General features: G+C 38.6%; 1 protein-coding gene across 3 annotated transcripts; it reads left to right on the forward strand.

Annotated features, from left to right (window-relative positions):
* Positions 1 to 1,047: 1,047 nt before the first annotated feature.
* On the forward strand, positions 1,048 to 16,743 carry LOC103705007 (glutamine--fructose-6-phosphate aminotransferase [isomerizing] 2-like). 3 transcript variants are annotated; one of them, XM_039132320.1, is made up of 11 exons: positions 1,048 to 1,491; positions 3,819 to 3,991; positions 7,467 to 7,578; positions 8,522 to 8,667; positions 9,493 to 9,654; positions 12,669 to 12,990; positions 13,087 to 13,337; positions 13,423 to 13,537; positions 13,681 to 13,936; positions 14,018 to 14,186; positions 16,281 to 16,689. In XM_039132320.1, the coding sequence occupies exons 1-11, from the start codon at positions 1,218 to 1,220 to the stop codon at positions 16,293 to 16,295; spliced, it is 1,995 nt and encodes a 664-aa protein (XP_038988248.1). In that variant the 5' UTR covers positions 1,048 to 1,217; the 3' UTR covers positions 16,296 to 16,689. The 3 variants fall into 3 exon arrangements, with proteins under 3 accessions (XP_038988248.1, XP_008786789.2, XP_026659634.2); XM_008788567.4 differs by having other exon boundaries at positions 1,218 to 1,491; positions 16,356 to 16,743; XM_026803833.2 differs by lacking the exon at positions 1,048 to 1,491 and having other exon boundaries at positions 3,817 to 3,938; positions 16,356 to 16,689.
* The last annotated feature ends 754 nt before the right edge of the window (positions 16,744 to 17,497 follow it).

Consider the following 17,497-nt stretch of genomic DNA (forward strand, 5'->3'; position numbering starts at 1 on the left):
TAAATTTATTAGACTAATTATAAATCGATTATAATACTTATGATTAGATTTGAGCTTGGAGAAGATATCGAGGTGCATTTAAATTATTTTTTTATTATCATTGCAAGGGTATGACGTCATGATTTTTTTTGAGCCTGTACGGGGTAGAAGTCTAGGGGTGGCAAAATATGACCCGACCCGCCAATCCGACCCGTGTTCGACCCGCCATAAACAGGTTTGGGTTTGGCCTAAACAGGTTCGAGTCGTAAACAGGTCGACCCGTTTAACCTGTTTATTAATTGGGTCGGATACGGGTTTTAGATGTCTGACCCGTTTAAACCGTTTAACCCGTTTAACTGTTGGGCATGTAAACAGGTCTAAACAGGTTAAACGGGTTAAACAGGTTAAACGGGTCTAAACAGGTCTAAACAGGTCGGGTTGGGCAGGTTAAACAGGTTGGGTTGGACAGATTAAACAGGTCTAAACAGGTTAAACGGGTCAAGTTGGGCAAACAGGTTAAACAGGTCGGGTCGGATTGGGTAAACAGGTTACCTGTTTATTAAACAGGTTAAACGGGTCGGGTCGGATTACCTGTTTAATAAACAGGTCAGGTTCAGGTTTGCAATTCCTGACCCGTTTAATAAACAGGTCGGGTTCAGATTTATAGTTTTCTGACCCGACCTGTATTTGACCGGACCTGTTTATGTCTGACCCGACCCGATTGCCACCCCTTGGTAGAACAAAAAATATTGTTAATTGCCGTCATGCAATCCGACAAAGACGTTTTGCAAACAAGCATATCTCTCCGGATCCGACGGCGACCGACGACGCTTTCCACGAGAATACCGCACCAGGAGAACGGCCTCCACCCAAGCACGCCGCGTATAAATAATGAATTATTATGAGACAAAAGGGAACGGAAGATGATTCCATGTGGCAAAAATGGACGGAGGGTTTGGTTATCGCATAGGGTTTTGTATGGGGACGTGCGAAGGGAAGCGTTGACGGCGAACGACTCGAGGCTTGGAGAAGGGGACCGAATCGCATATCCCAATCCGAACCCGAACCGCTCCTTCCTCTCCTCTCTTTCTCTCTCTTTGGAGGAGGCCTCCCCGCTTCTCTCTCTTCAAATAAATCCTCCCCCGCCCTCTCTCGCTCGATATATCCATTACTATCGGAGACGACGCAAGAGTCGAAGAATAAATAGGAGAAGCGATCGATCGATCGGTTGAGGGGAGATGTGCGGCATCTTCGCGTATTTGAACTATAATGTTACGAGGGAGAGGAGGTACATCTTCGACGTTCTCTTCAAAGGCCTGAGGCGGCTCGAGTACAGGGGCTACGACTCCGCCGGTATCGCGATCGACTCCGATCGTGACTGGCCTCCGGCACCGGCGGCGGGGGGAGAGAATGGAGGGAAGGAGGCCGGGAGGCCGCCCTACGATTCGCCGTCGCCCCTTATTTTCCGGCAGGAAGGGAAGATCGAATCTCTCGTCGGATCCGTGTATGCAGGTGAGTGAGGTCTTGTTCTGTTTGGTTGGGTAGCCCTGTTCTTGTTCCCGAGTTCGGCCTTTTTGCCTTTTGATTTTTTTTTCGGGTTCTTTGGTTTTCTTTTCTTTTCTTTTTTTGGAATTCGATGTATTTTCGGCTTATGTTGGCTTATTGATTTATCTGTTGTTTTCTTGAATTATTCTTTCTTTGCTATGGAAGATTTGTTCTTCATAACGAGAATTGAGTCAAGAATTTGAGGGAAATTTGTGATCTTAGGGTTTGCGTGTTTAGATTATTATCATGATCTTCTATGTTTTGGTGGAATTAGGTGTTTCTTTGATGGCGATCAATTTAAGATTGAGTTAATGAAACAAAAAAAACTGTTTATCGTTATTATGAAGCTTCGGGTGGATAATATGGAGAAGAGAATTGCTAGTTTTATAAATCAATAATCATGAGAACCTCGTAGTGAGATAGTGTTTCAGTGCATTGGGAACCATTAAGTGCTGGAAAAAAGTATCAAGTGGGGCTTTTCCTATATTGCATTGGTTCGGTAAAGATGCCTTACTCGCTATACTTACCATAACTCTTCTTCATTTTTTCAGCCATCCATGGAATGGCTTTGCATGCAACGTCGTTGAATCTCTGATCCCATTTGGACAAGTTTTTGGCTTAAAGGCTTCTACCAAAACCATCGCTATATGTTGTTTCTCATGCACATGTATTCATTACATTACATGAAATAAGTTCTTGCTGTTGTTTTTAGATTGCATGATCTAACATCTTCATGCTTTTAGGAGATTTCAGATTCTCAATATCACACAAGCAATGTTTTGGTACAGACAAAAACTTGAGCCATGTGGGCAACAATGTTCTTATTATCATAGTTATTGCCAAAGAGTAAAAGAAATCTTACATTTTTTGTCATTTTCTTAGGTTGTTCTAGTGACAAGTTTTTTTTTTCCTGTCCTATTTGTTATGCCAGAGAAAACAAATAACACTACATTAACCATGATTGGAACATCTGTCATTCATGTTCATATGTGGCTGTTAGATGCAACTCCTTTATAGCGGTTGTGATATGAAGACTAGAATATTCTCCCTCTTGTATGTACTTGTCTAACAATGGGTAGGTGGGAGTTAATTACAGTTTTATAGCAAGTTTGTTAATTATTATTGCAAAATAAAAAAAGAAGGTACTCTATTGAGGAGGATCCAAATGTGGTTCTGCTCAGGTTACTGGAACCTGTAGCTTATTCTTTGATCTTATATTTACTGCAAGCATAATAATTAGTTACCCACATTTTGAGTTCAACACCAAGGTAGTTGATCTTTCACTTGGTTGTAAGCACGTGAACTTTATAAATAAAGTTACCATGCATATGCAAAAAAAGTCTTCAGAATTCTTGGGGATGTAACTGCAATAGGTTGACATGAGGTCATGTACCATGCAGTGTCCAAGAGCCTGAGCACAATTGAGATAGGCCCTTTGCAGAAGTACTAATTATCTATGACTATAAATATCAATGAGCATATCACCATCTATCACATAATAAGATCAGGTTATCACTTGAGTTTAACCAAATAAGCTCCTAAGCAATTTTTGGTTTGCTTGTTGTTCCAGATGACATATGAAAGATTTTCTTTAGGTCTGACCTCTTGTTGTTCCATGTAAGGGAACATACTCTTGAGGAATGTGTAACATGCATACATGTCCTCATCCCATATATGCTCGTGAAGAAAGTACCCCTCTTGGAGAATCTGAATCAAGTTTTCGTCGGTCCAGCAAGAGTTCCTACATATGCTTATAAAGAACTTTTAATGACTTTGTGGGTTGGTGATATCGAGTACTTGCTTTTATATTTATGTTTAAAGGTGGCGATTGGGATTGTTTTCATGCAAAAAAAAAAAAAATAATGGCATAGGAAAGTTTTATACATGGAAGAAGATGGTGCTAGTGCCATGTATGCTTTTTTGAGAAATACATTGGGGATGCCATGCCACCATCAGGATTTGCACTATGGACATCTCCCAAGTGGATAGGGATGCCAACTCAGGACCATATATGCTTAAGCAGTTAATTTTCGCATAACTTAATACTTAATCCTAGATAACTTCATACCTTCTGTTCCTTTTGGATTAGGATATTATGGGCAATGTAATTTATACACCTTTCCTATCTTCTAGTTACATGAAAGTTGGTTTCCTGTTGTTATCCAAGGAGACTATGCAAATTGAGGTCGTGTTTCTTTCTTATTTCATAGGGCTATAAAAAGTCATGCAGATCCTTTAATTTCCTGTTTTTCCTATTCCTTTCTCTTACAGTTTGAGGTTATTTGTGTTTATAGAGGTGGATGCAATGGACCTAAATTTGGAGAAGTCTTTTCCTGTTCATGCTGGAATTGCACACACACGATGGGCTACTCATGGTGCACCTTCTCCAAGAAATAGTCATCCACAATCATCAGGTCCATGGAATGAGTTTGTTGTTGTTCATAATGGTATTATAACTAATTATGAGGTTCGTTTAAGTGCTCAGTCTCTTCTTCTTCTTCTTTTTTTTAATGAATACGAGTAAATATTGCTCATATGAGCTTATTTCTTGAAATAATTCGAAACTGATTGAGCAGAGTAAAATGAGTAAGAATTTCACTTCTAGGTCATTTTCTTTTTTCCTTCATAATGTCATTTGTAGTTGGTGACATCTTTGTGCAAGCCCTCCCTAGTTAATTCGTTGAAGTAATACATTAGTGAGGTCAAATTATGTATTGACTATTTATGTCAGCTTGTGTAATTAGTCAAACCTGTCTATCTGGGAAAAGGCCTGTTTATGTTCATTGCTTTTATTGCTTTCTCTTGATTTAATTATCTGCAGTGTCTGTTTAAGAATATGGTTCCTGCTCATATATTTTATTCAGGCTATTTACTGTTTCCTTTTCTTAGTGAGCTTTTGATGATAGGGAGGCACAGAACCACCCAGCTTTTATTAATGAACAGATATTAGATACAAGAGAACTATGCACAAGGGAAGAAAATACAGTCGAGCAGCTCTTCATGAGAGTTGCTTGGATACAGACAAGAAATGGAAATATCGGTCAGAGTAAAGAAACAGAGTAATGAAACAAAGCAATCAGATGAAGTGTTCAAATAGAAAATCAGAAATACTGATGCCTATGATGCTAATAATAAACCGAGTATTTAAACAACCCAGATCTGAGACTGTACAGAACTTTTAAGGATTCTCCAGGGCAGCAACAACAGACTCTTTAAGACTGCAGATAAAGCTTCTAAGCAATCCATTGGTTACCTCTCCTTGGTGTGTAGATAACCTAAAATTAAACATCAGTCAACGTCCTGTTTACCTTCTTGATTTTGATCCAACTTTGGGTGAATGCCGAGAGATGCTTGCTGTGGCAAAAGATTGACCAATTATTGAAGAGATTTAACATTGCTTGATCTTCAATATGAAAGATTTCTAATTAGAGAAATCAAAATGTGACAAGAGTGCATAACGGCACATTGTTATATCAAATTGAAAATGTAATTAGGTACAAAATCATTCTCCAATAGAGAAAGAGGAACAACTTTTCTTCCTGATATTCTATTCACAAGAGTTCATCAAACATACAAATGCATGAGTTCTGTGCTAGGCCAAATAAAGACAAGCAATTGAGCTTTTACCTACCATAATCTCTGTAAATAACAGCAGATAATTCAAAAGCTCCTGATTCCTCTAGAAAACAACCTGGTGTTCCCCGAGGAGCACATAAATTAAGATGCAAATGCAATAATAAGGCAAATTACCGCTAAACCTAGGTATGGAGAAGAAGAAGACAAACAAGAAGATGACAAAGAAAGCGAGGAGAAATCCCAAAGACTGGGGGTAAGATCTACCCTTAGGGACCTAATGTTAGAGATTCCCATGACGACTCCACTTCTCCATTGGTTTTAGATGATGGGAGCAACTACAAGTACTGCTATGGAACGATGTCTGGAAGGAGATTGTGGCCGCATAGAGGAGTGTCTGTGCTGCGGTTGATGGCATAGAGGAGTGTCTATGCTATGGTTGATGGCATAGAGGAGTGGCAAGCTGGCATGGTGGCGATGCAATTGATGGCATCATTGTGGCAATGGATCCGCTGGAGTTAGGGTTGGATAAGGGAAAGGGCCCAAATGGGAGAAGAGGAGGAGGAGAAGGGTGGTTGCCACAACTGCAATGGAAGAAGAAGAATAGTTGAGGGGCAACTGCCAGTTGCAATCAGAGACGATGAGGTGGAGGATGGGTTCTTCACAAGGACGAGGAGGAGGAAGAGAGGAGAACCAGTGTTCTTCCTTGCAATCTCTAATAAGCGGCGATAGGTGATATATATATATATATATATATATATATATATATATATATATATATAATATCAGGCGAAGCTGGGCTCGGGTTAGGCTTTAATGTCTAAACCTGAGTCCAGTCTGTTTAACAAATGAGTTTATGCTTTAGGCTTGGCCTAGCCTGCCAGACCTAAAATCTTTGTCCAAGCCCGCCTGAAATGCTTCAGGCTTATATATATAATAAATCAGGCCAGGCCGGGCTCGGGTCAGGCTTTAATGTCTAAACCCGAGTTCAGTCTGTTTAACAAACGAGCTTATGATTTAGGCTTGGCCCGGCTTGCCAGGCCTAAAATCTTTGTCCAAGCCCGCCCGAAATGCTTCAGGGTTGAGCAGGTCTCTCGACTCATGACAGGTCTTGTGATGCAATGTAGACCCTCGTCTGATTCGATGCAATTTTAGCATATGTTGATTCATTCCTGGTCCAATGAATCTGCATGTCCCTTTCATTGTTGGACTTCCTAGCCATCAATGAAATGGGACCATAGGAAGCTATTCTGCAATACTTCTAATAAGAAAAACTCAAAATTAAGGACTAAGAAGTTCAGAAGCTTTCCCAAAGCTCTTGAGCATAAGAAATATAAACTCACATCCTTAATATTCTTCTATGTTGGATGAAGAAAGTTTACAAGTTTTGGCGTCCAAAGTTAATTTGGAAAATACCAAATACATAGAATTGTAGTTATACTTGTTACTTCCATGATCTTTACTATGGATCCACATTGCTTCCTTTGAAGATCAAAGCACCAAATACATCTGATAAAAACTAAAACTATATGTTCCACCCCTGAGAGGTTTCTAATTCCATCATACAACCTTGCACAACATTAATATTATGGAAATTGGGTGTCACCATTGCATTTATTGATCTAAGACTTAACAATTACCTTATGGAGTTAGACTAGGATCCAGTTGAACAGATTTCAGGTCAAATCTAGTTAGGTGAAATCGGAAGATGGGGATCCGATGTTGATGATCCTAGTTGTTGAATGCTATTTGCTACCTCTAGGTGCATATGCTAGGGTCTCCAAATCACGTGATTTTTTAGTAGTTTAGAGGTAGTAGAGCATATTCAGTGGCTTGGATCATCAATATTGGACCTCCGTCTTTTGCTTTCACATGATTGAGTTTGACTTGAAATCTGGTGTTCACCGCTTATCTTATGATATATTTCAGCTTCAATAATTTCATTATCTCATAAAAAGATTTGTCATGTCATAGTTGCCCTTTATCATCTTATTTAGTTCCATTTTTGGTTTTTCCATTGTGGTATTATAGGAAAAATATAGTCATGAAAAGTTTATTGTTCTTAATTATGCCCTTTATCATCTTGCACTAAGCACAATGTCCATGTTTCTCCTATTAAAGGCATTCTTGTAGTAAGCTAAAGTTTAAATCCCTTTTGTTAGTTTCTTACATAAGCTTTGGATCTCCTTAGGTTTGCCTTCTCTTTATATGTATTAAACTTTCTCAACTTTGGCTGAAATTGTAAAATGTGTGTTTGTTATGCTGCCAATAAGATCTTGCATAAACATTATGTTTTACTTATTTAGAAAAATCAGCAAAGATCTAAGTCTTTCTCAAATATAATTTCGTCTCCATATTTGTCTCTTCAGGTTCTAAAGGAGACATTAATTAGACATGGGTTTACATTTGAATCAGAAACTGACACAGAGGTTATTCCAAAGCTTGCTAAGTTTGTATTTGATAAGGCTCGTGATGAAGGAGGTATTGTTTGTTTTCCTGATTTAGTATTAGTCACTAGTAGAAATCTGTTTGATCTTGTGAAAGCTTGTAGGTAGGAACTCCGGTTCAGCCAAATGTCATTTGTTTATCTTGATATGCATGGGTTCACCATTATCAATTCGTGAATGAATATATTGCTTTCTGTCTACCTACATGGAATAACACAATATCTAATGTTTTTCAGATGTGTTTGTAACTTGATCAGGCAATTCTTGATGCACTTGATTCTGTATGTGTATGCATATCATTTTCAACATTGCATTTGCACCATGTGAAAATTTATATTATGTTAGCTAGCTTATACACAAACAAAACCTTGTATTTACTTTTCCCTGTAGATGATTTCGTAAGCTTGATATTTCAGAGAAGATTTTGATAAATTGTTTAACATGATTAAATAGAAATATTGAAGTATTAGTAAATAGTCAAGTTTTTAAGAAATTAGTAGATAATAGTGAAAATATTGCCATTTCCAAGAAATAGGATCGGCTACCCATCTCTTCTATAGAATGTTGATAATTGATTAGGTCTCAAATTAAAAGAAATTTAGTTATGCAAAACTATGACATTTTAAATTTGCCCACTCATTCAGCATTGCCACAATTTTGTTCTTGGTAGTGGCCAGTGTTTCTCTTGACTCTTTGATACATGCCTTGCATTTATTTCCATTTAATTTTTCCATTTTGCTTCCCATTATGGGGTTCCTCATCATCCTTGCTCTATTATTTCTTTGCAGTGGTGTGGATAAAAGGTACTGGTGGTTGTATTGGTTGCATGTCTTCTCATATTCCTGTGCATGCGTGTGTTTGGTTGTTCTCATGATTACTTCTATTAATCAACTAAGAAAGAGAGAGAGAAGGAGAAAGAAAAAGGATATGCAATTATAAGTTCAACTCACATCTTCTTCTCCCTCGCTATCCTGCAGGTGAACAGACTGTCACTTTTACTCAAGTTGTTACAGAAGTAATGAGGCAGCTTGAAGGAGCATATGCACTTATATTTAAAAGTCCACACTATCCAAATGAGCTAATTGCCTGCAAGCGTGGTAGCACATTGATCCTGGGTGTCAAAGTAAGTCTCGCTGATATCCTGCATCAGCCAGAAGAAGTTTTTGTGTTAAACATAATGATTTCAACTGGTTTTTTGTTATGATCTTATGGGGCTTCATGATCTCTTGAGAAGAAATGATACATATTGCTGCATGTAGTGCTACTATAGACATGCACTTTGCTCACTGGAATCAAAAGATGCATGCAAGCATATCAATCCAATACAGATTATAGGCCTGTTTGGGAAAATCTGGCAGGATAGGCTTAAGAGAGTGTGCATGTTTTTGGGAAGAGCCGGGGGGGTGGGGGTAGTTGGTGGGGGTGGGTTGGTGATAAGCGGGAGAGGGAGAGGGCAGGGGGGGCCTAATCACCTCGAGAGGTCCTTTTTTAAAATAAAAAAAAAAATCCCATGGCAATTGGGCCACACTATGCCCCAATCTCTTCTGCTCCTTCCCCCCCTTGGCCTATCCTGCTGGATTTTCCCAAACAGGCCCTACATGTGATTGCAATCTTGGAGGCTGCTGGTCCTTTTGATGCCTTGCATATTATGATGCAACATAAATCTCTTTTTACTTGTTTTAAAATGGCTATGCTTTCCGTATTAATTATTAAAAACCATAGTAGCAAGCTCTGCGTGGTCATTCAATTTCAACAAAAATCATTAATTTCTGCATTTATCATGAGCTTCACGAAATAGCTTTGATATTGCATACTAAAGTCCCTATAGATTGTTTGAGTGCTGAAATTTCTGGTGATTGTGTTGTCATTTCCTGATATTACCTTGCTATTTGTAACAAATTGTGCATCATTATGTGGATTTATCACTACAAGTTTTCTTTGTTCTCAGGAACTAGCTGATGCAAATTGTGGAACATTATTTCATGACGATAAAACCCTCACAACAAATGGGAAGCCAAAAGAATTTTTCTTTTCCAGTGATTTATGTGCTATTGTGGAACATACTAAAAACTATTTGGCTATTGAAGATGATGAAGTTGTCCACATCAAGGTGATATTTCACTTTACATTCTCTCCTGTTAATAACATTTTCAATATTTTTGACTTTCCTGTTCTTTTTTGTTCATCCTAGTTATCATACAGATGATTAAATTGGAACTTACCCCTAACAAAATAATTTGTGTTCTTCCCTGTGTTATTTATTTTTTGGTGCTTCACTACTCAATAACTTTGTACTTGTTGCGGGGTCATGAACCCTTTAGTACATGTATCTTTTTATTGTGAAGTTTCATTACAGATCCCACAAGAGAGTTTTTGTCACTTCAGGTCTCAATGCTGAATTTTCTTGGTGGTAGTAACTAATCCATTTCAAGACAATGGATCATGTTATTTTTTATGTGCTTTATCCAGTACAAAAAATAGAATCAATTCTGGTTACTGTTTCTGTTTCTTGAATTTGTGGATACAGTTTAAAGTTACAAATTCCTCTGAAGTATTTTTGTGAATCTTAGTGATGGTTTATTCTTGTTGTGTCTAATATGAATCAACTTTCTTTTTGTTCAATTTAAAAAACTGAAATGGATATAACTTTGAAAAGGATGCAAAAAGATGAGGCATTAGGACCAAATGAAATGCCAACTGAGATTTGGAAAATCATTGTGATATTGTGTTGAGTTACGAATACATATAAGATTTTTGAAAACTAGGAAAATGTTAAATGTTGGAGAAGTACCGAGGTGCTTATTTATAAGAATAAAAGAGATGTGCAAACTATTCTAATTATCGTGCAATTATATTCTTGAGCCACTCTATTAAATTATTGGAGATAATGATTGAACAAAGACCAAGAAAAATGATGAAAATCTTGGAGAACCATTTGGTATTTACTAAGAATGTCAGAAATGGAGGCTATGTTCTTTCCTAGGCAATTCATAGAATAATATGAAGAAGAATCAGTTTGAAGAAGGCATAGCATAAAGTCTAGGAAAGTTAATCTCCTAGGTTTTGCAATGCAATGAAATTATTGAGGACATTAATGCTAAAGCATTGCAATTGTGACAAGATGTTACATCACAAGGGCATGTTCGGACTGTGGGTTTACATTAAGGAGCTGCATTAAGCCCGTACTTTTTACACTAAACACAGATGAACTTCTCATATTTGGAGAATTTACATTGGTTAGTTTTTTTTATTAGTGGTATATTATAGTTTGATGAGAAAAGAAAAAAGATTAAATGTTCAATTGGAATTATGGAGGAAGAACTTTGCTCTCCTCTCAAAAGGAGAGGTTATCTACTCCTCTCGACTCTGAAATCAATAATGGGTCATCCAAATTGAAAATCTACATCATTGATCATGATCTATACCACCGAAATTGCCTAACAATCAAACAACACATATTTTAGTGGTCCCTAACTTATGCATCATGTGGATATAAAAATGAAGGGTTAAAATGATGGGCGACCATATTTTGCTATGATTTAAGCATTAAAATCTAGTAATTTTCAATTTGTATATATTTTAACATGTGCATATCATGATAGGTCATGATCAATAGTGTGGGTCTTTGATTAAGTTTTCAATTTTTGATTTTGGAATCATGTGGGATGTAGTATGGAGTGATTTGGTACATGCGGAAAGAATGAAGAGGGGTAGAGGTAGATTGAACATCATATAGGATAAAGTGGTAAAAAAAGGACTTGATATCTTAACGTCTTTGAAAAATTATGGCCCTAAACTGAGCGAAATAGAGGAAAAGGATTCATATAGCCGACCCCAACTAGTTTAGGATAAGGCTTAGTCGGATTGAGTTGAGTTTCTTTATTGATTTCGGAATTGAGATGATTAGATACCCTATGCTCTAGAGATGAGCAAAGTCCATCTCATATATCATGTAAATTCTCAATTTAAATAGACGGACCTGAGACCATGACTTCGTCGGAATCGAGCGAAGGAAAGGCCTTGGCTTGACTTCCTATGTCCACAGTTTGTAGGGAAGACAGAGCAAGAAAGAGGGGATTCCCCAATGCCGGCCTCTAGGAGATAGCAGAGAGAAAGAAAAACCTCTTATCGTAAGAACCTTTTGTGTACACAATCGATTGTGGAAATCTGATGTTCTCCTAAGCTGTTCTTGAAAATCCTAATACCATTATATACGGCAATGTTGGATTAGGATTTTATAGCTGAAGTCGTTCACCACCAGGTCTAGGGCCCTAGACCAACCAAGGGCAGTGACGGTGTTAGATCAAGATTTTTTGAACTTGATATAAGAAGGTAATTCAATTGTCTCCGGACTGGTAGTAGGACCTGGGCTAGAAGTCGTCCGGTTTGGGTACTTCTTGAGACAGGTGAACCGGAGCGTAGGCCATAAGAAAGTGACCAGAAGAGTCTTTTTGCACAGTACGCATCAGAACTAGTGTCTACGTGATGCATAGTTTAGAGACCTCAAAATATGTGATTTTTTATTTTTAGGCATGTTTAGTGGTAGAGATTATGCTCAACAGTTTTCATGTTCGATTTAGATGTCCCATCATCGATTCCAAGATCGAGAGGAGCAGATATCCTCTCCTCTTGAGAGGAACAAAAGTAGATTTAAGGAAACATGGATAAAAGTTGTTAAAGAGGATTGCTTAAAATAACATTAAAGGTTGCCCTAAATAGGAGTACTTAGTGAATGAGGTTTCGTAAAGCTAGTTGCCATTATTTTCCTCTTCCCACCCTTTTGTATTTTGTGTCATATATTCACACATCTCTACACCATCTTCCCATATATGTCCTTGTTTGGCAACAAGGCTAACACTTCTGGAGATGTGTTAATGTCTTTTTCCTGTCATTCACTTCTCATGTATATATTTTTTTCTGTTTCCTTGTAGTAGTACTCTTAAGAATTGGAATTTAAGTGACATCCTGTGATTCTCCTGTTAATGGTGCTGGTGCTTATAATATTGGTGGGATTGAAGCTTGGAGTTGATCTGCTTTATCCTTTTAAATTTTTACATACTGAATCTCATATTTCGTGTTTATATATAAAGTAATGGTTAGTCATCAATGTTGTGATTGGACCAGGATGGTTGTGTATCAATCCTCAAGTTTGACTATGGAAAAGAGAAGCCAGCATCAGTGCAACGTGCATTATCTGTTCTTGAGATGGAGGTTGAGCAAATAAAGAAGGGAAACTATGATCACTTCATGCAGAAAGAAATTCATGAACAACCACATTCTTTAACTACAACAATGAGGGGAAGGCTCAGAGATAATGATGTGGTCTTGGGTGGTCTCAAGGATCACCTGAAAACAATCAGGCACAGCAGAAGGATCATCTTCATTGGTTGTGGTACAAGTTATAATGCAGCTTTAGCTGCAAGACCATTTATGGAAGAGCTATCTGGTAAGGATGGATTGATATGAGACTTTTCTTGATGGTCAGATAAAATAATTACATAATTTTTATATGTTGATTGATGTTTTATCTTAACAATAAAAGGTATCCCTGTTACTTTGGAGCTTGCAAGTGACTTGCTGGACAGGCAGGGTGCGATGTATAGAGAAGATACGGCAGTTTTTGTTAGTCAGTCTGGGGAAACTGCAGATACCCTACTTGCCCTTGAATATGCCTTAGAAAATGGGGCATTGTGTGTTGGCATAACAAATACTGTAGGTAGTACATTAGCCAGAAAAACACACTGCGGTGTTCACATAAATGCCGGATGTGAGATAGGTGTTGCTAGCACGAAAGTGAGAACTGTTATCTACTTTTTTTCTTCCTGCTTTAATTATGTAGTACTCTGGCTTTATTGGTTTTCTCTTTATAATGTCTCAGGCATACACGAGTCAGATAGTAGTTATGGTCATGATGGCATTGGCTATTGGAGCTGACAAAATATCCACACAATCTAAAAGGGAGGCTATTATTAATGCTCTTCCTGACCTACCAAGTATGTTTTTATTTGCAATGCTTCACATGGGATAATTTGCAAATGTGCAGCATAGCTTTTAAGAGCATTTTGTTCTGAAAACAAAAATGATTCAGGAAGTAGATAGATGGAGCTTTTTTTTTACTTCCTTTTCCTTTTTGCAGATAAAGTAAGTGAGGTCCTGAAACTGGATAATGAAATGAAAGATCTGGCTGAGTCATTAATAGAGGCGCAATCACTTTTTGTGTTTGGTAGAGGTTACAACTATGCCACTGCTTTAGAGGGTGCTTTAAAAGTGAAGGAAGTAGCACTCATGCACAGTGAAGGTATGCTTGCGGGTGAAATGAAACATGGTCCGTTGGCACTAGTGGATGAGACTCTCCCCATCATTGTTATTGCCACACATGATGCTTGTTTCAGGTCAGTGTCTTACAATGTAAGGGAGCCCTAGTTGGAAAGCATCTATTTTACTGAATATAGTTCTGTTTTATTTGTCAACAGTAAACAGCAATCAGTAATTCAGCAGCTTCACGCACGTAATGGTCGCTTGATTGTTATGTGCTCAAAGGGAGATGCATCCTCTGTATGTCCTAGTGGATCTTGCAGAGTTATTGAGGTCCCTCAGGTTGCAGATTGCCTTCAACCAGTAATTAATATAGTTCCTTTGCAGGTATGAAAGCGTTGAACAATTCTTCTTGGATTTCTTTTTTCATTCTTAACAAATTTCATATAATCTTTAAATCTAGCCTGTAGGCTCATTTCCAGATATAAAAGATATTCATCTTATGAAGGCTTTCTGTCTTGCTCCGATCGTCAATTTGTTGAATTTAGATGAAAATGCTCTTTCTTCGGTTTACATCGATCCCTTCATTTATGTTCCTGTCAAAACACAAAGTGGCCTTTTGAGAAGGCCAGTTTGTAAAATTTGGCACTTGATAGTAGATTCCAATTAAGTACTTCTTGTAAAAAGACCTGGATATTAAAGCAAATGAATGTTTGATATAGTCCAAACTGGTTGAACTAGTTGTTCATTTTGTTTGATCCACCAAATAACTAGAAACAGTAAGCACCACCTAAACTGTGGGGACAGCAAAGCCCTGTGAATGTACTATTCACTTTGTGTGTTTTAACTAACTTTATTACCTGTTGCGACTTCCATGACCCTTCCTTCCTGTTTTAGGGCTTTATGATCCACTGATTGATACAATCATGCTCCATAAACATATATACTGCCCCTCCCCCGCAACACGCGTGCGCACACAGAGCTGCTTTGTTATTATTTTGTCCAATCAGTCATGTTGCAGCCTTGAAATTCCTGAAGTTAAAGAGGCCAGTCAACCCCTTTGCAGTGCTCGGCTTCATACTATTCCAGATAGATTAAACCCATATTCTCTGCAGTTCAGATTAGCCTGCTGGAAGTCTTATCCTGCCTTCGTTTGGTCCCTGAACTTCAAACCTGCAAGCTTTACGAGAAGGATTCCTAAACTTTGACTTTGGCCATCATACCTCAAATTCTGATCCTTTCGTCATATTTTTGATTCTGAATTCCTTGTAAGGGTTTTGAACAAGGTCCGCCATACTGGTGGCAGGGGGTACCGGAATGGCTGAGTTTTGGGGTTCCACTTACCGGTTCTGTACCGGTCTCGTACCGGTTCCATACTGATTCTCCAATGATAAGCTTCCGGTACCGAATTCTACGCTGATCCGATATCGGTTTAGGGCGGTACCGGAACGTACCGGCTCGTACGGGCCGGTATGGCAGACCTCGGTTTTGAACATCAGAAATTATTGCATATTGGTCAAAAGACTGCACCACCACATGATACAACATTTTGAAACAATGGTTAGATGGATAGAACAACACCAATACTTGGTAACAAGATTTGCTGAACTGGTATTGGAGGGCATATGGGCTAGTGACTGGTTCAGCATAGTATGAGTCCATACTGTACCGTCCTGTGGCGAACCGAAATAGGGAGAGGTAGAGGGAGAAGGGAACACGGAGGAGAGGGGGGGGCGGGAAAAGAGAGAGAGGGATGCTGGAGCATCAACACCTGAAACCCTTTCGGACACGAGAGAGAGAGAGAGAGAGAGAGAGAGAGAGAGAGAGAGGATGCCGAAGTACCTCTGCAGATCCCTTCAAGATGCGGGAGAGAGAGAGAGAGAGAGAGAAGACTTACTTTCTCAGTTTCGGCTTTGAGAGAGTTCAAGCGATGCTGCTAAGATCGTCTTCAAAAGGGATTGTCTTCTACCACTTTGGGTCTCTGAAGACTATCCACACTACTTGGACTTATTTATTTGACATGATTATTGTATCACTTAAAAAGTCTAGCTTCTTGTCTTATATTTTGTAGATTATAGGATTTTAATCCCTTATATTCACTTGGATTCGATGCAAGGATTCGTAAATCGTAATTAAGCTAGACACTAACCAGATGACTTAAGCTGAGTGAACATCAACCTAGTGAATATATGGAATTTTCCCAGACAGCATTTCTGGGACTGGGAGTTAAATACATTCATGATGATGTGCCCATGAATGATAGGCCACAAAGTTTTCCAGACAGTCATAGGTTCAACATCTGTTTCATATGCCTTGTTTTTCTCGGCCGCATACTTTGTTTACATTTGCCAACATTTTTGATAGTCCAAGCAATGAATAATTTTTGTGTTTTTGCTTCATCTGAACACTACGTTACTTGTAATAATCACCCTTTATTTGGTGCTGTTGGTATATGTGTGACTTTTGGTCAACAATTGCCAGTTAAATTGGAGGTGAATGGCTTCTCCGACAGGAAGTGTATGAGTTTGCTCATTTATTTCTGCTCTTCGTCTGCAGCTGCTAGCATATCATCTAACAGTTCTACGAGGCTATGACGTGGACCAACCAAGGAATCTTGCAAAGAGTGTGACGACACAATGAAACAAGCCTGATTCTTTGTGCAAATTCTTTTGAGTCAGAGGAGACTTGATCATAGTCGGGATTTCAATTCTTTGTAGTTCACCGTGTAGTCTGTTTCCCCAATATGTTAATATTATGTAGTAACATACTGGGATGCATAAAATCAATTCCCTGGGTGTATAAGTTATCACTTCCGTTACTAACTTCTGGAGTGCAAATTGGATTTTAGTGAAAAAGATGCATTGATGTTGGCGATTCAGCGGAGAGAGAATTCATTTGTCTAGTAAGTGTTATCTTGTAGTGTTAATTTAAGTGTTTATTTACAGTTTGTCCTCCCAAAACCCTTTATTTTACGCACTGAAGTCCACTACCTTTCAGTTACTCTACCAGGCAGAATGTGGTATACAGTGCAGAAACAAGTGCAATTGCTGCTGTGGCAAGGGATACTACCAGGGTGCTCACAGACTTATTTCCTTCATAGTTCATGCGGAATAATAGGGAATTGACTTTCAGGTTACACCTCAACGCGCATGGATGTGCTTTAGTGAAGCTGGTGCTAATGGACGGCGGTATGACCCCATTTATTAGTGATAAAATCTCAAATCTTGGCTTCCAAGGATTGCTATTTTATATGGGTTTTGAAATCCTTCGCATCAATGGAGCATGGCTTTCCATGGTAACCAGAAATAACTGCTGCCATGGAGGCAGGACATGATCTCATCCCTGGAAAAATGCCCCACAATGATCCATTTCGGTTCGGAGCTAATGCTTCGAATTTGCTGCATTGCATATCAGATCATCCTGGCGCTCAAGTTTATCATCCTGCAGTATATGCTAATTAGCAGGTCCGCAACACTACAAAATACAGGGTTTAGGGTTCAGGATGCGATATGTATCATCGTCATGTTATTCTCATGAATCCTCAAGGCCTAACTGAGCTCGGTGGACAGGAAAAACTCAAATTCTTTTGACCTTTATGCTTTCCAATGACATGAAGGCAAAACTGACCGAGGAGCTTTAAAAATAGAAGCTTTGTATTGCGGTCAGCATTGTGGAAGTTCAAAGTGACCCCCTAGTCA

This window comes from Phoenix dactylifera, chromosome 12, assembly GCF_009389715.1.
Source record: "Phoenix dactylifera cultivar Barhee BC4 chromosome 12, palm_55x_up_171113_PBpolish2nd_filt_p, whole genome shotgun sequence".
Taxonomy (NCBI): domain Eukaryota; kingdom Viridiplantae; phylum Streptophyta; class Magnoliopsida; order Arecales; family Arecaceae; genus Phoenix; species Phoenix dactylifera.

Bases quoted from the DNA above. Each gene is read 5' to 3' on its own strand.
- LOC103705007 (XM_008788567.4), top strand. From the start codon at position 1,218: ATGTGCGGCATCTTCGCGTATTTGAACTATAATGTTACGAGGGAGAGG. The intron at 7,579-8,521 runs GTATTGTTTGTT...GCTATCCTGCAG, and splicing joins TAAGGCTCGTGATGAAGGAG to GTGAACAGACTGTCACTTTT. The intron at 13,538-13,680 runs GTATGTTTTTAT...TCCTTTTTGCAG, and splicing joins TGCTCTTCCTGACCTACCAA to ATAAAGTAAGTGAGGTCCTG.